Raw genomic sequence first — 23,075 nt, 5'->3', positions numbered from 1 at the left:
ACAAAAAATTCTAAAATTTGTGTGAAACCACAAAAGACTCTGAATAACCAAAATAATCTTGAAAAAGAAGAACAAAGCTGAAGGCATCATGTTCCCTGGTTTCAAACTACAAAACAGAGCTACAACAATCAAAACAGCATGGTGAACACACGTAAATTAATAAAACTGAATAGAGGGCCCATAAGTATACCTATGCATATATGGTCATATTAATTTGGGACAAAAAAGTCAAGAATATACAAGAAAATGGCAGTCTCTTCAATAAATGGTGCTGGGAAAACTGGACATCCATATGCAAAAGAAAGAAACTGAACCACTGTCTTACATCATATATAAAAATTAACTCAAAATTAATCAAAGACTTGAATATAAGACCTAAAACCCTAAAACTCCAAAAAGAAAACACAGGCAGTAAGCATCAGACTTGCTGATGGTTTTCTGGACCTGACACCAAAAGCAGAGGCAACAAAAACAAAAATAAACAAGAAGGACTACATTCAAACTTTTTAAAAAGCTTCTGCACCACAAAGGAAACCATCAACAAAAGGAAAAGACAACCTCCTGAATGGGAGAAAATATTTACAAGTCATATATCTGATAAGGGGTTCATGTCCAAAATACACTAAGAGCTCATATAACTCAACAGCAAAAAAAAATAAGCAATCTGACTTAAAAATGGGCAGAAGATCTGAATAAACACTTTTCCAAAGACAGAATGGCCACCAGGTATATGGAAAGATGCTAAACATCACTAATCATCAGGGAAATGGAAATCAAAACCACAATGAGCTATTATCCCCTCACACCTGTTAGAATGGCTATTATCAAAAAGAAAGGAAATAACAAGCATTGGCAAGGATATGGAGAAACATGACTCCCTGTGCACAGTCAGTAGGAATGTAACTTGGTGTAGCCAATTCACCACTGCGGAAAACAGTATGGAGAGTCCTCAAAAAGTTAAAAGAAAGAACCACAGGATCCAGCAATTCCAGTTCTGTGTATTTTCCTGAAGAAAATGAAAACACAAATCTGGAAAGATATATGCACCCCTATGTTCACCATAGAATTACTTACAGCAGCCAAGACATGGAAACAACCTAAGTGTCCAGTGACAAATGAATGGAATACTCAGCCGTAAAAAAAGAATGAAATTTTTGCCATTTATGACATGGATGGACCTTGAGGGCATTATGGTGAGTGAAATAAGTCAGACAGAGAACGTCAAATACTGTATTATCCAAGTTGAAAAACCAAGTTCATAGATACACAGACTGGTGGTTGCCAGAAGCAGGGTGGTAGTGAGTGGGAAAAATGGGTGAAGGGAATCAAAGGTTACAAACTTTCAATTATAGATAAATAAGTCATATTAATGCAATGTACAGAATGATGATTAATAATACTATACTGCATATTTGAAAGTTGTTAAGAGAATAAATCTTGAAAAGTCCTCATCATAAAAAAAATTCTGTAACTATGTGTGATGATGGATATTAATTAGACTTACTGTGGTGATCATTTTGTAATATATACAAATACTGAATCATCACTGCATACCTGAAACTAACATAAATTTGTATGTCAATTGTGTCTCAATAAAAAAAATTTTTTTTAATTAAAGAAAAAGAAAAATGGGGCAGGGACCTGAACAGTGAATTCATGGAAGAAAAAATGCAAATGGCCAATAAATGTATAAAAAAGATGTTTATCCTCTTGGTAACCAGGAAAATACAAATCAAGATCCCAATGAAATAAATATTTTACACTCAGTAAAACTGACAAAAATTAGTAAGTCTGATAATACTAAGTGCTGATAAGGATGAGAATCAATGAGACATTTAAGCACTGCTGCTTGAGAATAAACTGATCTAAGCACTTTGGAAAAGAAATTTAGAACTACCTTATAAAACTGAACACCAGCATACCATAGGGATCCAACAATCCCACTTTTAGCTTTATACCTAGAAATAATACTCTTATATGTGTTTACCAAGAGACAATAAGAATGTTCAGAGTAAAAATCAAAACCATTTCAATATTCACCAACTGAAAATAAATGGCTTTGTATACTGTGGTATATGCATTTAATGGAATAGCATATAGCACTGAAAAGGAATGATCTATATCTATACCCCAAAACATGGCTGAATCTGGAACATAAAATATTAACTACAAAAAAAATCCTAGAAAATGACATACAGCACTCTCATAAAATTAAATACCAGCAAAACTTAGTGACATACACGGAATTTAAAAATAAGTGCCTGCTGCTAGGAATTTACCCAAGAGATACAGGAGTACTGATGCATAGGGGCACTTGTACCCCAATGTTTATAGCAGCACTCTCAACAATAGCCAAATTATGGAAAGAGACTAAATGTCCATCAACTGATGAATGGATAAAGAAATTGTGGTTTATATACACAATGGAGTACTACGTGGCAATGAGAAAGAATGAAATATGGCCCTTCGTAGCAACATGGATGGAACTGGAGAGTGTGATGCTAAGTGAAATAAGCCATACAGAGAAAGACAGATACCATATGTTCTCACTCTTATGTGGATCCTGAGAAACTTAACAGAAACCCATGGGGGAGGGGAAGGAAAAAAAAAAAGAAAAAAAAAGAGGTTAGAGTGGGAGAGAGAGCCAAAGCATAAGAGACTCTTAAAAACTGAGAACAAACTAAGGGTTGATGGGGGGTGGGAGGGAGGGGAGGGTGGGTGATGGGTATTGAGGAGGGCACCTTTTGGGATGAGCACTGGGTGTTGTATGGAAACCAATCTGACAATAAATTTCACATATTGAAAAAAAAAAAAATAAGTGCCTGGCATCTCAGTCGGTTGAGCAGTCTGACTCTTGTTTTTGGCTTAGGTCATGATCCCAGGGTGGTGGGACGGAGCCCCGTGTCAAGCTTTGGCTGGGCGTGGAGCCTGCTTAAGATTCTTTTTTTTTTTCTCTCTCTCTCTCTCCCTCTGCCCCTCTCCCCCACTCGTGTACTCTCTCTAAAAAACAAACAAAACAACCACAAACAAAAAACAAACAAAAAACAAAACAAAAAAAAACACCCAAAAATAACAAAAAATACACTTTTTAAAAAAGCAAAGAATGATGAAAAATAGAAACTAGTCATCACCTCTTGGGGGCAGGCACAGGGATAGACGAGAGAAGAAGTACATAGTTGAACATGAGGGATTTTTAAGACTCAGGTTCTTAAGTTGAGCAGTAGGTTCAACACATACTGGATGATTATGCTTTATAATCTACGTATGCTACATAGATTCATTTGTAGTATCAGACAATACTTTTTAGGCTAATTTAAAATACATTATGAGAAGAACAACTAATAGAATTAAAGTATGTTTCAGGATTCCATCAGTAAGATATAGGTATCTGTATCTTAAGTAACTTCACTATATAAAAAAGGAAATAGTCTGAGAATTGTAAATTTAGTTGTATTCACCTCTAACTCCTTACCAGTTGAGGTATTACTATTTATGACTTTGAGAACCTTGAAGTGGGAGGGTTTATAAAAGTACTTAGAAAAACAATTGTTTCCTACTTGTTCTCTCTTGCCCCATTCACAAGTATTAACAACTATACAGACAAGTGGATTTGCAGAATAGAAAAATCATTTTGATGTCCTACATCATTTGTACAATCTTAGACTATCTGAATGTAAGCTCAAGTAGGGAACTCACGGTTTTGATTTGTACCCTTTGGCATAAAACTGACAATAAATATTTGCCAAATCACTGGACAGATTTTGATAAATGAATCACTGCATGATTCCAATACAGTTTCTGACACTACAACTGCCTCATCTACTAAAGACAGCATAGCAGTGCCCTCTCCTGGTTCTACTTTGTAGTAGAAATAAAGTAACCTATTTTGCTATTCATATTGCATTACTATCTTAACTACTGTAGAAACTAACTACACTGGATAATTAATAGTAATATAATTAACTTACCAACTGCAACTTCTAAGGAGGATATGATTCTATAACTACTATCTTTACTTTCTGAATTCAATACATCAATATAAAATCTGAAGAATTTTCCAAGCTTCATAGCCTGGTATTGGTCCTTAATCTAAGGAAGCTAAAATCAAGTTAAGTAATTATTTTAAAGTCATAAATAATTTCTATGTAAATCCTAGTATTCCCCTTACAGATGATGTACCTTTTCTCAAATACTTAAAGAATTTAAGCATGTTTGTATATATCATTATAGCTTTTTCATTCAGTACAAATCCTAATATTAATGAAATTACTTTTCACTCTAAAAGATACATGATCTCTAGTAAGTAATTATATATCCTCAGCTTTTTAAGAGTTGGCAGAATACGATATACTCACCTCTAATATATATTGTATATTTCATTTGTGTATCCAGAAAATGTATAAACACAATAAATTTTCTCTAGTCCAAGCAGAAATTAAAGACCTATTATAAAATACAATTCCTAAAATAGGATAACTGTAGTTGGTATTAAAAATGCAACTGTAGGGCACCTGAGTGATTCAGTCAGTTAAGCAACCATGTCTTGATTTCAGTTCATATCATAATCCCAGGGTGGTGGGATTGAGCCCCATGATAGGCTCTGTACTGAGCATGAAGCCCACTTAAGATTCTCTCTCTCCCCAACTCGTGTGCATTATGTGAATGAATTAATGAATAAATAAAAATTATCTTAAAAAAAATGCAATTCTACTGGTCAGTTCATCATTGCCAATCAGTTCACCTGAGCCAACATCTAAATACATAAGGTAACTAAAGGAATTGAAAAATCCATTGAAAATATCTGCCAGGTATCACAAGCAAGGCTGACAAGAAAACATAAAAATATTTTCATATTTGTATACTTTTTTCAACTTTTAAAATTTCTACTATTCTAGGGGTGCCTGGGTGGCTCAGTCAATTGAACATCCAACTCTTGGTTTTGGCTCAGGTTATGATCCCAGGTTTGTGGGATCAAGCTCTGTGTCAGGCTCTGGACTGAGGGTGGAGCCTGCTTAAGATTCTCTCTCTCTCTCTCTCTCTCTCTGCCCCTCTCTCCCACTCATGTGCTCTCTCTCAAAAAAAATTCTACTATTCTAATAATGCTGGTTGTGTAATAAAAAATATATTTAAAATACTATGAATTGTTAAAATTAAGAATTTTAAAAAGGAATTTTAGCATATTACTTTAAATCACCTCTTTTTAGAAAAAAAATTACATTATATACTATAATCAATATTAGAGACAAATAGCAACCAATCCATACCAAAGAATTTTACAACTAGAAGAAAGCTTGCTATTTCACCTTGTTTAGTCAATGGGAAAAAAATGAGCCCCAAGGCATTGAGCTGACTTACTGTGGTCAGATAACAGTTTAAGAAGAAATACTAAAACTTCCTAAATCAATATAATTTCTACATTACGCTTCAATAAAGTTTAATTTTTGTCCGATTTATGACAGTCCAATTTTTGTCCGATTCAAATCTGACCAAATAATATTTTAATTATTTGGTCAGATTTGAATTTAGCAAACTGATGGTTTCATTATGATTTTTGAACTCAAAAGAATCTTGCTGAAGACACAGTGGCATAGTACCCATTTCTAACTCTTTTTGGTCATGTAAGTTCTTAGCTTCAGGCTCTTTGTCTAGAAAATTAATGCTTGAAGGGAAGTGGAAAAAATAGTTTCAAACAGAGAGGGAGGCAAACCATAAGAGACTCTTAAATACAGAGAAAAAACTGAGGGAGGGAGAGGGGAAAATGGTGATGGGCATTGAGGAGGGCACTTGTTGGGATGAGCACTGGGTGTTGTATGTAAGTGATTAAGCATGGGAATCTACTCCCAAAGCCAAGAGCACACTGTATACACTCTATGTCAACAATACACTCTAACTTGACAATAAATTATATTAGAAAAAAAGATGATATTTTAGGTTTCTTTCACCTCAGTAATACTATGATTTAAAAAAAAAAAGTTGCCCCTGTCACAATGCTCTAAAATTATCTATTCATGGGTGTAACCCCCCTGCTAGACTATAATGTAAGGGTACAGGCAGGGTGCATATTTTATTCATCATATATTCCCCAAAGCTAGCACAGTGTCTGGTCAAAAAATTTTTTTTTTCAGACATAAATTTAATGGGTACATCTTTTAAATCACTAAGATGAAACACGCTTCACTTATAAAATCCCAGAGTAAAAATAAATGTGTTTCATAACCAAATTATCTATTATGTAAAGATTGTGACAAAATAAAACAGTATTTCTCATTTTCACATGAAAGTGAATTTCTTTTATCATGTCCAGTCTCAAAGAAGTCTGATCTATGCTTTATGATGACTATAGAAAGGAAAACTATGAAGAGGTCTTTTTTTTTTTTTAACCCCTCCCACCATGCCTGAAGATGAGGTCTAAAATTATGAATTAGATAATTTAGCTAAGTATATAATCCATCTTTAGACAATCAAGAAGCAAATACACAAACATTATCAATCTCATATGGGCACTGACAACAGATGGGCACTGAATCACCATTTATATTCTTTGCATTTCAGTGCTTGGGAAGAAAAGTAGAAGACTTAATAAGAGAAATACTGTATGCCTTTTATAAGTACACATCAAAACATTCTGTCTCCAAATATGCCATTCAAACTTTGGCTACTTACTTGATGGCCCAAGGACATCTTTGCTATCACCAAGAAGCTTTTAATGCAGGGTAATTGAGCAGCAAACAAATATAATCCAAACCAGGAAGAAGCAAAATGCATCAGGATTGAAGCAGCAGTGAAACAAAAGGACAAGGAAAATAAGCATTAGTTTATAAGTAGAAAGCACATGCAAATCAATCCTAATAATCATAATTCACAAGGAATTTCCTCTGCCACACATAAAAAGATCTTGGCTTAAGCATTATAAAATATTTGTTTAAATTTTGGAAAATAAAGATGGAAAGGCAAAACCGAAATCAACCAAGTACTTTGTTTTGAAAATTATTCAAGTCAAAAATTACTTTCAAATTTTAACTCATGATATGGGTTAGGAGTGGTAAAATTATTCAGAAATGTAAAGGACAGCCCAAAGTTATTCATTCTTTAAATGTAAGTGGTTTAAAAAATCTGTAACACCCATGCACTATTAAATATTAGTTCTGCATGCCATGAGAGCACTTAACACTACATAGAAATTCAGTCTGTTTCTTACATAAAAAGAAAGGAACATTTACTAAGTGCTCATTATATGCCAAGCTTTGTGCAAAGAGCTTTTACAAAGACATCAACAAAGTAAATTTTTTCTCAAATACCAAAAAAAGAAGAAGAAGAAAAAAACCGAAGAGGAATATTGATTAGAAATGATACAATTTTATTGTCAGACAAAATTTTCTTGGGACCCACTAAACATGAAGTAAAGCACCTGGAGCTACTGCGCTTTAAGAAGGAAGAAGACCCAATTCTTAAATGAATAACATGCAATCACCTAAAAGAAACTGGGAAAGACTGGTGACCTTTTGTCTGGAAACTGTCTTAACATACAACATTATGCTAAATGTTGCTTAGGCATAAGAGACTCTTAAAAACTGAGAACAAACTGAGGGTTGATGGGGGGTGGGAGGGAGGGGAGGGTGGGTGATGGGTATTGAGGAGGGCACCTTTTGGGATGAGCACTGGGTGTTGTATGGAAACCAATTTGACAATAAATTTCATATATTGAAAACACACACACACACACACACACACAAAATTAAAAAAAATAAAATAAAATGAAAATAAATGTTGCTTAGGGACAAGTGTTTTGGTCTCCCTTGGCAGAAACAGAGTCTTCAGCTTTGGGGTGCCTGGGTGTTCAGTCAGTTAAGTCAGTCTGAATCTTGATAATTGGCTCAGGTCATGATCTCGCAGTTTGTGAGATGGAGCCCCACATCAGGCTCTGCGCTGACATTGCGGAGCCTGCTTGGGTTTCTCTCTCTCCCTCATTCTCTGCCCTGCTCATGCACTGTCTCTGTCTCTTTCAAAAATAAATATAAACTTAAAAAAATAAAAGAAACAGTCTTCAGCTTTACTTCAGCTCAAATACCAAGTACAGTAACATCAAACCTAAAGTAACAACAAAAATAAAAAATTCCCACTGATTATATTATTGCTTGCTCTTATTTGAAGGGAATGAAGCAAAATTATCTGTGACCAAAAAGAGAGGTAGCAGTTGTTCACTCTGCCTCCTAGGAAAAAACTCTTGGCCCTGTTGCTTCCCTTAAGTGATGGTTATTTCACAGTGCTTTAAACCATGTTCTAATTCCTTTAAGTGCATTTGCTCTAGTCATTTTCTGTAGTTTCCTATTCTTCTATAGACTGGTTTCAGCTTCACAGATAAACTAAAAAAATACAACTGGAATGACAACAAACTAATTGTGCTCAAATCCTTATTACTGATGACCATGTTACCACAACTCTCAAGCATGTGGAAAAAGATTAAAGTATTTGTGGTAGGCAATCTCTGCAAAGGCTCCAGTGATCCCCATATCTTGGTGCATAATCCCCTCTCTTTGAGTGTTTCTGGACTTACTGAGTCACTTCTAATGAACAGAATATGGCAGAATTGAATGGATGTCACTTTCAAGATTAGACGGTAAAAAGACTATGACCTCCATCTTGTTTATAGTCTGTTACTCTCTCTCAGATAGATCACCCTGGGGAAAGCCAGCTGCTGAGTCATCAGGCAGCCTTGCAGGGAAGCCCATGAGGTGAAGGAATGGTGTCTGTCAACAACCAGTGAGTTTGTAAATGAATCTCCTGCCTTGACCTTTCCTCCCTCCCTTACACCCAGTCAAGCTTTCAGATGAGACTGCAGCAGCCACACTCCCCAGTAGCTTGACCACAACCATAGAAGAGATTTTTGAGCTAGATACACCTAGTAAACTGCTCTTAGATTCCTGACCCACAGAAACTGTAAAATAATAAATGTTTATTGTTTTATACCACTTAAATTTTGGAATATTTGTTATGTACCAATAAATAACTACTATGATATTGGAAAACTGAAAGAAGTTAGAAAACTGACAGAGATAACCATGGTAAGCTTGACAAATATTTCATAGACATCCTCTAAAAATATCTTTCTCTATTGATATGAATAATTACTAATTTCCCTGAATTTACCAGTAAATCTAAATTTCTTAAAGGAAAGCAATGGTTCTAACCATATATGCAAAGTTTGGAGTATTTAATTTCACAAGGCCAGTCATTTTTGAAGGTTTTTTAGTCAGTCTTCTAGTTAGGGTAAGTGATTAAGTTCACTTTTATTGTACATATTCTCAAATTTTGTTAAGTAACAGCATTACGTCAACTTCTTTGTAGCTGTACTCCTTGCCTGTTTGCTCCCAGAAAATAATCCCTAGCATATACAGCAACTTCTGAATATTTGTTTCAGATTGTGCTTTCAACATTATATCTTCAAGCATGTTTGGGTCATGTAAATCTGATTCTATTTTTTTTTCATATTGAGACACTGGAGAATAATCAAAATAAACACGGTCTATTCCTATTATTGAGCCATCCATTCAAATACTTGAGATATGATAGGTATCATATACACAGTAATCATTTTAGGCATCAAAGGATACAGTGAACAAAAAAGACAAAAATTTGCCCTTTGTGGTAGTTATGTTCTAGTGGAAGATATGAGTAACAACATAGTAACAATTAAAAATTTGTTACATATTATATAGTAAAAATGCTAAGGAAAAAAGCAGAAAATGAGGACACATAAAATATTAAGGAAGGGGGGTCATAGTTGAAGATAGGGTGGCCTAAGAAATCTTCACTACAGAACTGAGTAAAGTGAGGGAGTTCAGCATAAGGACATAAAAGAGAAGAGTATTCCAGGCAGAGAGAAGAACAAGTATAGAATGGAGGACTGGGATAAGAGCAAGTCTGAAGGGCTTGGAGAAGAGTAAAAAGGCCAGAGAGGCTGGACTAGAAGTACGAGAGAAGCAGGAAATAAAGTCAAAGAAGTAAATGAGTGCTAGATTGTGTAGGACCCAGTCAGGACTTTGGGTTTTTTTCTGAATGAGATGGGGAGCCACTGGATTTCTGAGAAAAGGAGTGACATAATTTGAATATGTTTTAACAGGATTGTTCCAGCTGTAGTGTTAAGAATAGACTAGAGGAACAAAGGTACAATCAATTAGGAGTTACCATAATAATCTACGGGAGAGATGAAGGAGACTTGGACCAAGGAAGTAGCAGTGACGGTGAGAAGAAGTAGTTGAGTTCTGAATATTTTTGAAAAGAAAGTCAACAGGATTTCCAAACAGAGCAAGTATGAAATTAAAAAACAAAACAAAACAAAACAAACAAACAAAAACCCTGGAGGAATCAAAATGGTGTCAAATGTTGGGGTCTGAGCACCTGGAAGGATGGAACTGTCACTGTCAGAGATGGAAAGGACAGTGAGAAGGACTAGTTTACAGAAAGAAATGTAAGTGCTAAGTTTGGGACAGGTTAAGTTTGAAGTGTTTGTTAGACATTCAAGTTGAAATGTCAAATAGGGAGTTAGACACACAGACCTGTACAGGGAAAGGTTCAGGTTTGTAAGAAACAGTGTAAATTATGATATGTATGAGAGTTAGGGCATATGACCTGAATGGCTATTCACAGAAGACTGAAAAATGCCACAGAATAAAAGAACAGGCAGGCACTAGAAAACATACATTATAATGGAACAACGGAACTAAGAATTAAGCTGAAATACTCCAAACAAAAGTGGAAAAACAATAAAAAAAATAAGCAAGACTTCAGAAACCTTCCCCAGAAGATTGTGGATACAAAAGCATTAAACTGGGATACAAGTGAAATTATCCTCCCAGAATTGCCTGTAAGTGATACCAATAGGAAAAGTGATTTAAGTAATTGAAGATTACATATTAATTTTACCATGTAACTTACATCACTGGTCCTGTGTGCAAGGCTAAATTGCACACTACACTTATTTTTACTGCTTTTAGGACATGGGCCTAATTTGCACAGTCCCATGTTGTGTAACACATGAATAAAGACAGTGTGAAGTTACTGATGTGGAAACATTCCATATAAGTATCTTGTAAGATAGTTTAAAAAATATAAAGCTAGCCAACTCTTCTTGGCTTTTGTTAGAGAACCAAAATACTACTAGAATCTTGGAAGAATCCAGGAACTTTTCCTCATCGTGTTAAAAAAAAAAAAAAAAAAAAAAAAAACATTAATATATGATGGAAACATTTCCCCTAATTGAGTAACATCATATTTATCATTATCCCTTCAACAATGTCCACACAGTCATTTCAACAATTTGTGTATCATATAAACAGATTCTCTATTTTGGCAGAAACTATGGATCGAAAATAGTAAAATAATACTAAGATGCCTAGCATTTTTCTATTTATTATTAATGAGTACACTATCAACTACTTTTAACTAAAAGCATGAAATATAGCCATTACCTAAATCTCTACCGGTTTTAGTCTACAAACCTCAGGAAAAGAGCATTATGCAAACATTGGGATTTTATTTTAATGTGCTTCTAAATATTTACCACGCCACCAACAACTAGCCTACACCATCTTTCAGAAGTGTAAAGGAATAGGCAGAAAAAGTTCACAATCACACACTCATCCTGGGAGCCCCTTAATCCCAAGCAATTCAGGACAGATGACCACCCTAAAACACAGAAACAATCCCATAAGAGCTAGAGCTTGAGTCCACTGCCAGTAGCATAGCATCTCCCTCTTAGCATACATATTGATGTGACTTAAGTCATCCTGTGAGCTTAAGCCAAAGTACAGCTCATCAAGCATTGATACAACTTGCAAATAAAGTTTCAAGCAAGTAGCGCCTCTTCCCTCAATGAAGTTGATCGAGCTGTACTCAGAGACGCAATCCTGCTGCAGCTGGCTCTCAGGAGCCACAACTGGGAAGGAGGATTATATAACACATCCCAAAAGTACTGTATTTAGTGTTATCTTTGGCCCTTAGAGTAAGAATCTTCAGTGAGAGATCTAAAGCACATCTGAGATTTGTTTGTTCTTCTGACAGGAGTCATCTCTCTATACTTAACAGAACTTTTCCTATTCCTACAATCATCAGCAAAACACACACTGTGTACATTTTATCCCTGACTTTTGCAGGAGATATTTTACAGAAGTGCTTTTCTAGGAACTAGAGCTTATCACTGTTAGATAGAAAATATTAACTGGCCTGCCAAGCAGTTATTTTAAAATAACCTAATCATCCTTTTGACCCAGCAAATGCACTTCTAGGAGAGTATACCAAGATGATCATCTGAAATATTCAAAAAGATGTATCCATAGGCATTTATCACATCATTTGTAGTAATCTCCAACAGTAATCTATTATGAAATAAACAATAATACCTTCACACAACAAAATACTGTGTAGTCGTTAAAGTTTTTTTTCACTGACTGAACAATTCATTATATACTAACTTTTAAAAATAGGCTACAAAAAAGTTTGTAGGACTCCGCTTTTATAAAATTACATATGTAAGATATACACATATGAATAAACTTAGTAAATTACAGAGACCACCAGAATATTAAAAGTAGTTGCCCTATAAAGTAGAATTTTATTTATTACATTCTTTTGTATTTAAACATGCCACATTTGTATGCATTATTTTTACAGTAAAAAAAAATTAAACCTATTTACATTTTGGAAAAAATGAAAATTTTAAAGCTGATCTTTTTAACTTATATTAGCTACCTTGTATAATGACATAATCATCTATGATAAAATACAGTGAAAAATATATTTTAAGAATCCAACTTTAAATCCTGAAAAAATATAAAAATGTTAACATTTCAAACATAGCACCATATATTACTCACTGTCTCTTGAACTTCAGCAACTTCTGAATATGGCAAGATCTAAAAAAAAAACAAATTTTCTCAGCAGTGATTTAATGTCATATACTTGAATCTGAATTTAGAGAGCACCCATGGTTTATCAAATGAATTAAGTGGTGCATTAATCTTTTAAGAAGTAGGAAAAAAGTGCAATAATATGTTTATACTGGAAACGAAATCCTTTAAAAAAAAATTCTGAGGCTCCCGTAAATTCCAGTTAATCTGCCAATCTGTGAAGTCCTCTCTGACCTGTTCTGGAGCTTTTCACAGTTCTGCCCTCCCTGTAGGCATATAATTCTACCAGCCTTTTCCCCATGCGAGCTTTCTCTTCCCTTGGTTCCTAAAGTACTCTACTCCTCTGGCTTCCCTTCTCCTATTTTCCTGCCTCTAGTTTGTTTTCTCATTTGGTAAGTGAATGGCCATCATCAGTGCTCAGTCCTCAACTATTTGTTGTTTTTTCTCTACCGCTCTTTTCCAGCAGACTGCATTCATTCTCTAGGCTTATTTATCACCTTTATTTAGACAACTTTCAAGTTTCCCCTTCAGACCTAGTCTATTTCCAAATCTTCACTCCAAAATATTGCTACCTGTATGTTCAAACATTATTGCAAATTGACTTCTGGTTCTAAAATTCTATAAACAAGGGCACCTGGGTGGCTCACTTGGCTAAGCATCCAACTCTTAATTTCACCTTAGGTCATGACCTCATGGTTTGTGACACTGAGCCCTGCATCAGGCTCTGCACTGACAGTGTTAAGCCTGTTTGGGATTCCCTCTCTCTCTGCCATTTCCCCACTTGTTCAAGCATACTCTCTCTCAAAATAAATAAACTTGAAAATAATAAAATTCTGTAAGCCAATTTTACAAATCATTTAGCTTGTTTTAGAAAGCATCTTTAAGTCAAAAACAGCACTCAGTAGCTTCCCTCTGAAATCAGCTTTGATGCCAATCTGCCCAAGTTTTCCAATGATAGCCTCTTTCTTTCACTCAGACCTAAACCCTTTAATAATCTGAGATTCTCTTTCCCCCCATCTTACGAAGTCATTACGTTGTGATGATTTTTACCTAGACAATGTCTACCTCACATCTAGTCTTTTCCTTCAATTCCCATCAATACTACTACCTAAGCCAGACCAATTATCACCTTTTCTCATATCCTTGCATTCAGTCTTACCTTCCTCAATCATTTACTATGCTAGGTACAGGAATTCAAAAACACAATAAAAACATGGTCCCCACTGCCAACAAGATCACTTGACTGAGGAGGTGAAAGACACTTCACTCACCTTTCTCCCTCGACACTTATAGCCTAACCACCATAGTCTGCCTAACAGACCTGCAAACTCCACACTTGGCTCTTATCATTGCCTAGAAAACTACTTTTAGGACTCTGTTCAAAAGTAACTTCATCAGAAGACTTTCATAATATTCCCAGAAAACAGCAATACCCATCCCCTATTCTGCCATTCTCTATCCATCTTACCATCACAACAATCACCACATAACAGTATATATTTATGTATTTTTTTTTTTTTGTCTTCCTCCACTGGAATGTTAGCTCTACTGAAGTAGGAACTTAGTCTGTTTTGGTCACTGTTGTATCCCTTAAGACTAGAACAAAGCCTGGCACATGGCAGACACTCAACAAACACTGAATGATAAATGCACGAATGAAAAAAAGGGTTAGTCATTATTGTAACTCTAATCCCTAGCAAAGAATTTCTTGTATGTGGTTTGCTGAGTTCCTTTGTTTATGATATGAGTCAAATTCTCTTACAGCAAAAAAAAAAAAAAAAAAAAAAAAAAATCTTACACATCTTTGTATTTTCCAAACTATGACATTCTGCATGCTTAATATACACAAAGAACTAATATGGACTTGAATTCTGAAATCTCAGTTTTAAGCCTAGCTCGATTCCCTGGGTAAATCTGAATAAATATCTTGAATTTAGTTTTCTTATTTGTTTATAAGATCTGTTCTAATCCTAAAATTCTGTTATACAAACAATTCAACATAGAAAATCACCTCATTACCTCAATTCTTAAGATTATTTTTAGTTGTAATGTAGAGCATATTCCTATTTTCTTTTCTTCTGCTATTAGTCTCTGGCCATCATAAACCCAAATACCTTTGTTAGGAATTCCCCCATCCTTTTTCTTAAATAATTCTGTCCTTCATAAATAACACTATTATAGACTCACCACTGATTTTTGGTAATGGAGCATAAGTTATATTTCTTCTGGTAATGGTGGTCTCTTGTTATAATTAAAGCAACCTCCTTCATCAAGGACTTCATATACAAGGGAAGTTCAAAATCGACTGTGTCAGCTGTAACTAATGTCATGCATCTGGTGAGACTGCTTGGTGAAGTCTGTGGTTATAAAACCAAAAAAAAGTGAACTGCCCATTAAAAGAATGAAACCCATGACCTTGGCCTCTGACCTCATTAACATACTCTATATCTGACCTAACCATTCTTAATCACCTGAAAAGCACAAAAGAAACCATGTTAACACATCACAATCATGCCAAGTTAGATATGACAACTGGTTATAGGAGACAGCTCATACACATAAATATTTCAGTATATGGCACTTAATCTTATGACCTATTTAAATAATTTTAATTTTCAGTCTGAAGTAAGAGTTTATTTACTTGAAATTTCATTTTGGTCGATTCCTTACACAGATACATAAGCCTATATTCTATACTGAATCATGACTAGGATCTGAATTAAGACATAAGAACCATATAACAAATATCTTTTTTTCTTCTTTAGTTCTATTTCTAACAAATCACTGATTAGGGTATCATGCTGTTCAGTATCAAGCCACAAGAAAGACTGATAATAATATTATGGAAACATCAATCTCCATGACTCATAATATCTACCACACATAAAATGTAGTTAGCAACTGTTCTTTATGTTTTAGCAACAATATACTGCCTAAATGCCAAAATATGCACCCCAGCCAGAAAAATCAACATTAGTTACAGGAAAACAAAGCTTTGAGTTAAATAAAATAGATCACAGGGTGCCTGGGTGGCTCAGTCGGTGAAGTGTCTGACTTTTGGCTCAGGTTATGACCTCTAGTGAGGTTGAGTCCCGTGTTGGGCTTTGGGATGACAGCTTGGAGCCTGCTTTGGATTCTCTGTCTCCTTCTCTCTCTCCCTGACCCTCCCCTGCGTGCACGCTCATTCTCAAAAATAAACATTTAAAAATCAATAAATAAAATAGATCATGTATCAGATATTTTTCAAAGTACACATTAGGTAATGCACACACAAATTTTAAAAGGCTAGGTATGACACAGATCAATTTTTAATATAAAAACATTAGCCTCATTCAATGACAAGAATAATAAAATTAAGAGTATCTGTATTTAAATCCTAATATGTCCCACTGATTAGCTATGTGATCTTAGAAAAATTACTAACCCCTTCAGAGTCTCAGTTTCTTCATTTCTAAAAACAATAATATCTACCCCACAGTATTATGAAGAAGATTAAATGAGAAAGCATGTGAGACATCAAGCCAAGATCAGGATAACACAGTAAGTGTACAAAAACTAATTTTTTTTTCTCTCCACACTAATAAAGTAACCCAAATATGGAAAGTGCAAATTCTAGAACCAGGGAAAAAGGCAAAATCCAAAAGGGACATATTTTCCATTCAGCTACTACTACCCTACCGGTTAACCTAGATTATACAACTGCTTGCTTACTTGTTCTCTGAGCTAACTACCTCTATTTCTATAGTTCTCAATTTTGCCCATGCATTGAAATCACCTAGGAGACTATAAAAAAGTACTGATGTCTGGGGTGCCTGGGGGGCTCAGTTGGTTGAGCATCTGACTTTGACTCAGGTCATGATCTCACAGTTCATGGGTTCAAGCCCCACATCAGGCTCTGTGCTGACAGCTCAGAGCCTGGAGCCTGATTCGATTCTGTGTCTCCCTCTCTTTCTTTGCCCCTCCCCCTGCTCACACTCTCTCTCTCAAAAATAAATTTAAAAAATTAAAAAAATTTAAAGAAGTACTGATGTCTGCATCTCACCCTCTGAGATTTTAATTTAATTAAATAGGGGTGCAACCTGAGTACTGGGATTTTTCAAAACACCACAGGTAACTCTATAATGTTCAGCTGGTTACCACTGCAATAGTCCATAATTCTGCCAAGATCATTTTCCCAAGTCACAACTCTAAACAGGTTGTTTCTTAGCTCAAAAACACCAAATTCAATGGTTTGACATTACCTTGAAAAAAGAAAAATTCCAAACTGTAAAAATAGTATTCAAGGATTTGTATATGCTGATTCTAACATGGTTGAGCTGTAGTATAGGAAAATAATTAAAGCTTGGCCTGTGGAGCCAAAATGTATCCCAATTCTGCCACTTAATAGTTGTATGACCCTGAACTTATCTCTCTGTGTTCTCCTATATTGAATGAGGGTTATCTTATTTAACATGAGGGTTATATTAAATGAGGGTTACTTATCTCTCTGTGTTCTCCTATATTAAATGAGGGTAGTAATACTATCCTATAGGGTTATGAGAAAATTACATAAGTATGCCTTCAAAGAACTTGCAATCGCTTCTGGCACATGATAGAAATTTAACAAATGTTAGTTGCTATTCATTTCCTATAGTTTTATTTTCTACTAATTCCCCTAAAGCAACAAACAATATTGCCTATGATCTTACCCAAGTGCAAGGTACCCTGTGCACAGATGTGCTCTGTGAAACTAACCTCTGTAGGTTAGTTTTCTAAACCCAGTAAGTGTTTGACCAAAAGTAAATTTTAGGTGTACACACACACACACACACACACACACACACACACAAATTCATCTCCCCTCTCCTTTTCTTCATTGCTCCATCACTATTGTTTTTACCATATTAGACTTCTGAAGTAGTCTTAAGTTAATGAAAACCTACTAAGGTGATCTGAGGTCTGGATAAAAATCCTTCAATTGCTCTATTCTCCTAGACAGTTGAACAGGTAGAGATTTTCTTGAAATTTTAATCAAATTTCATCTTCATGTGTCTCTAACATGCTAAAATTCTAATCCTTCACATTCTAATCTGAGGTTTGATGGAACTCTCAGCTTATTTTTCTAAAAAGCAAGAAGAAATGTAAGATTCTTAATGGACATAATTTTTAATTAAGAGTTAAGTGTAGAGCAGTGGCTTTAATTATATTGTTTATAAAAAACTTAGGAGAAACAGGAAGTAAAAACATTCATGAAAAATCTCCAAACCACACTTTTAAAAACTGAATGACTAAATTATTTACGGATACTGAATAAATTATAAATTTTTAAGCCAGCTTTCCTCCTCAAGTCTAGTTTAGCAAAATAAATAGCTTTCTTTTTTGTTTATTTGTTTATTTGGGGGGGGACGAGCAGGGGAGGGGCAGAGAGAGAGGGAGAGCTGTCAGCACGGCTGATGTAAGATTCGATCTCATCACCATGAAATCATGACCTGAGCTGAAATCGAGTCAGATGCTGAACCTACTGAGCCACCCAAGAGACCAAAAACAAATAGATTCCTATTGGGTAAATTACATAATCTATTTACTTGTGAGTTAGTTGCCTTAATCATTCTACTTTTGCTTTTTAAACTATGGGCATGTCACAACTGCCAAAGATCTTAATAGGAAAGATAAGTTAAACAGTGCTGCTGTTCTTTTGATTTTTTGGTCCCGATTCAGCCACCACCTCAGCCATTCTACATACAGAGAACACAAAACCAAAAAGAAAGTAACCAATTTATTTTGCAAATGGGAACTGAGTTACTTACTGGTGAAATAACCAATATGGTCCTTGAACCCATCCTTAAAAGTAGATAAATGGGAAGCAACCTCAGACTAGAAAGAGAATACAGTACCACAGATGGAGGTAAGACCAGGGGTCTGACAGTAGGAGGGAGGGTTGGAAGTCATCTTCCTGTGCCCTTTTCTCTCACTAGTAATAAGCAGACCATTATCTACCCTGTCTTTACTACCAGGGCAGAACATGATTTAATACCAACCAGAGACATTAAACACAGTTCCAAACACTTTTTTTTTTTTAAACTGTGCATGTCTATAGAGTTGTAGCATGCACAAAACAACACATGCAGGCAAAAAGGCTGACCACTATCTCTCACTGCCCTTTTCCCCAAATGAACTGATTACAACTAGGGAGGCAGAGGAGATGGACAGAAAAGTTCCCTAAGAAAAAGAATATATTGGTGGGAGGAGCAAATGAAAAATAATGAAGCAATGATTTTAACAAGAGATTCTCTATCCTAAGACATATATTCCTACATTGACCAAAAGAGTCCCTAGGCTCTTTCGTTTCTATCTAGATCAGTATCAATCAGATAAAGCAATTAATATTCCTGAGAGAATATTATTTCCAAGGAAGTATAAACTCACAAAAATAATATCCTAAGGAGTCCAAATGCTATGAAAGAGAACTGAAGAATCTCAGCAGGAGAGAGAATTAGTGAACCAAGCCCATCAAAAACTTAAAATAACCATAATAAATATGCTCAAAAAGATGTGAGAGGATACTGAAAACAGGAAGTCTGACCAAACATCCACAGAGAAAACAGCTAGTAATACTGAGTATAAAAATACTATGATGGAATATATACCAGGTTTGAACAGCAAAACATGTACTACAATAAATGAGCTGGAAAAGTGATGAAGGAATTCAATACGAAGGCATAATGAAAAGAAAATATGGAAAACATGAGAGAGAAAAGAAGCAAAAGGGCTACATTCCTAAAACAGGAGACCCCTACAGAGGACATGATGGATTTTAAAAAGTAACAAAACAGTCTATCTTAAATAATTTTGAAAGTTACACAAAACGGATGAGTTTCTGGAAATTAAAAGACTATATATAAACACTCTTCCAATTCCCACCCGCAGACATACATACTGTATAAAGATTGGAAAGAAATAAAGTATTATTTGTAGATGATATGAATCAGACAAATCATTAAAACTCCTGAAGACAAAACACATGTATCTGTAAATGCCAAAATGAAAACAGCAACAAAACAAAAGCTCCTTGAAAGGTACAGCTCAGGGGCACCTGGGTTGCTCAGTTGGTTGAGTGTTGGCTGACTTCCGATACCGGCTCGGGTCATGATCTTGCAGTCATGAGATCAAGCCCTGCATTAGGCTCTGCACTGAGCATTGAGCCTGCTTGGAGTTTCTCTCTCTCTCTCTGCCCCTCCCCTGCTCCTACACATGCACTAGCAGGCTTGCGCTCTCTTCCTCTCTAAATAAATAAAAACTTAAAAAGAGAAAGATGTAGATCATGTCTTAATGCTAGGTACAATTTTCGAATAGTCAAAGTTTAACTTGGTCACCACTCCCTCATTCCTGAAGGCCCTATCATTTCTTCTTCCTACCCTGCTCCCAACCCCCATCACCTTCTGGATCCCTCTTTTCCTATCAGGTAACAGTCAATTATTCTTCTTTAAAGTGCTAGTTCCTAAAGGTTTAATTGAGCAATTCTCAAACTTTTGGGTCTCCAGATCCCTTCACTCTCCTAGAAATTACTAAAGACTCCAAAGACCTGTTGTTTATGGAGATTATACCTACTGATATTTGCCCTATTATAAATTAATACGAGAAATTCACCATCTCAGCCAAGTGATGAAACTAACATCAGAAATGACAAGTCAGGTTGACAGTATATACCCTTGACAATGATGTGATGAAATGGCATTTTACCTTTGTGGTCTCTTCCCCCAAACCCATAAGGACCAGTTTAATTAGAGAAAAACAGACAAATCTCAATTGAAGGACACCGTGCAAAATATCTATACCAGTACTCCTGAAAATTGTCAAGGTCATCACAAACAAGGAAATCATAGCCAAGAGGACCCTGAGCAGACATGACTACTAAATATTATGTGTTATTCCAGATGGGATCCTGGAACAGAAAAGGACACTAGGTAAAAACTAAGGAAATCTAAATCAAGTATGGACTTTAATTAATAATGTGTCAATCTAGATTCATTAATTATATCAAATGTACAATAAATGGGTTAATAATAGAGGAAATTGGGTACAAAGTACATGGGGACTACAATTTTTCTGTATGCCTAAAACTATTCTAAAAAATAAAGTTTATTTTAAAAAAACTGGTTAAGAAAAGAATTAAACTAAGAAAACCTGAAGACTAAGAATACACAAGCACACACTCCATTTCACTAGCCAGCAGATTATGACCTCATCACCTCACATAGTCTCTGGAAAAGTACACCATATACTCATGACAGAATGAGAAAAAGGGCAAATAAAATCAAATACCATTGTATTACTCAAAAAATTATTCTAATATCACAAACTTTCTGAAAGGGTCTTGAGGAGTTTCATAGTCATGTAAACATACTTAGACAAGTTCTCCAAACATAAAGGAAATACAAAAGATTGCTGGGTTAGAATTCTGCTAATGTACTGTGTAGATCACTGTTTATTTTTCTTTTTCAAAGATAACACTTTCTCTGACTCCCATTAGAGTTTATTACAGTTCCATTATATCTGCAAATTTTTCACATTATATTATTCAAGCTTCTAATAAGTACAAGAATACTTAGCAAATGAAAAAAAAAGATATAATAAGAATCTAAGCATTCATACAATAAGAAATAACTAAGTGAGGGGCACCTGGGTGGCTCAGTTGTTAAGCATCTGACTTTGGCTCAGGTCATGATCTTGTGGTGAGTTAGAGCCCCACATCGGGCTCTGTGCTGACAGCTGAGAGCCTAGAGCCTGCTTTGGATTCTGTGTCTCCCTCTCTCTGCCCCTCCCCCATGCATACTCTGTCTCTCAAAATGAATAAATGTTAAAAAAAAAAAAAAGAAAGAAAGAAAAATAACTGAGTCATATTTTCCCCACTCAGGAAGTTCAAACATTACAAATATTTAAGTACTAATTTGTAACTTTCATAAGTTAAAGAAGATAATAAAGCATAAAGTATACTTATCAAATTGTTTTATCCTTTTAAAAACTGTCTCCTTTTAGAAGTTTCAATAAAGTTGTAAAATGGCAAAAAGATTCATAGTCTAGAAGACAAAATACCTAACAAAATATAGGTTGGCTAGTTTGTTTGCTTGAAAAGTATGGACTAGGAGCGCCTGGGTGGGTCAGTCACTAAGCCTCAGAATTTGGCTCAGGTCATGATCTCACTGTTCGGGAGTTCAAGCCCCACGTGCAGCGCTGTAGGGCGTGGAGCCTGCTTCTGAGTCTGAGTCTGTGTCTGTGTGTGTGTGTGTCTCTCTCTCTCTCTCTCTCTCTCTGCCCTTCCCCCACTCACACTCTGTCTCTCTGCCCTTCCCCTACTCTCTCTCTCTCTCTCAAAAGTAAGCATTAAAAAAAAATTAATCAAAAAAAAATGTATGGATGAGTCACAGTTATTCTCTTGAGCCCCCATTTTTGTAAACCAGTTAGGATATTAATTTATACCTTAGTGAATTAACATATCTAGGCAATGATCATCAATGGCTGCTATTAATACAAGAAGAATGACTGACATCATATGCCTCCTGATGGTAACACACAATACTCTTAATGTATTCTTGTCAAAAAAAAAAAAAAAAAAACTGAACCTGAATTTGAGGAAGCCGTTCATTCTAATGACCAATTTGCAACAAACATAAGAGACTGATTAACACATGAAATAATCACCATAGGGGAAATCCACATTGTGGGTAATTTAACAAGACAAACTACCTTATTTATGTATTTCAGTAAGTTGAAAAGGAAAAGTTAAAAAGAGATGCAAGGGAAACTTAAAAGATTAAAAAAATCTCAGTGACTTATCAACCAAGTCCAACATAAAAATTATAAAAAAATATTTAGGAGACAATCAGGAAAGTTTAAGCATCGATTAGTTATGTGACTAAAGAATTACTCATTTTTAGGATTCTAATGTTGTTTATGGTTAAAGTTTAAAGAAAAGTCTTTAGATTTTAGAGATACATACTGAAATACTTACAAATGAAATGATTTGTCCATTATTTGCTCCAAAAAAAATATGGAGTGGGAAGGTGGGACTATAGATGAAACAAAACTGACCTGAAATAATAATTGTTGAAGTGATGGGTACATGAGGATTCATTATATTAGTCCATCCTTTTCTAAATATATTTGAAATTTTCTATAATAAAAAGTTCAAGA

The 23,075-nt window shown here is 35.1% G+C and overlaps 1 protein-coding gene across 15 annotated transcripts in view; it reads right to left on the bottom strand.

Annotated features, from left to right (window-relative positions):
- Positions 1-23,075, bottom strand: part of OSBPL8 (oxysterol binding protein like 8) — a 157,149-nt gene that overhangs the window by 80,404 nt on the left and 53,670 nt on the right. For 4 of the 15 annotated variants that reach the window (XM_086712761.1, XM_086712760.1, XM_086712763.1 and 1 more), the window contains 2 exons: positions 12,873-12,911; positions 6,664-6,700 (listed from right to left, as the gene is read on the bottom strand). The exons of 3 other annotated variants lie outside the window; for them this stretch is intronic. In XM_086712761.1, the coding sequence (XP_086568887.1) occupies positions 6,664-6,700; positions 12,873-12,911 (76 nt within the window). Of the gene's footprint in view, positions 1-6,663; positions 6,701-12,872; positions 12,912-15,092; positions 15,263-22,893; positions 22,974-23,075 lie in introns of those variants that run through there. 8 more of the 15 variants (XM_086712764.1, XM_086712765.1, XM_086712766.1 and 5 more) reach the window with 5 other exon arrangements.

This window comes from Puma concolor, chromosome B4 (genome assembly GCF_028749965.1).
Source record: "Puma concolor isolate L17-30 chromosome B4, mPumCon1.1.hap2, whole genome shotgun sequence".
NCBI classification, from domain to species: Eukaryota; Metazoa; Chordata; class Mammalia; order Carnivora; family Felidae; genus Puma; species Puma concolor.
Note: the sequence above shows the minus strand (reverse complement) of the source record. Positions and strands in the feature narration are given on the sequence as shown.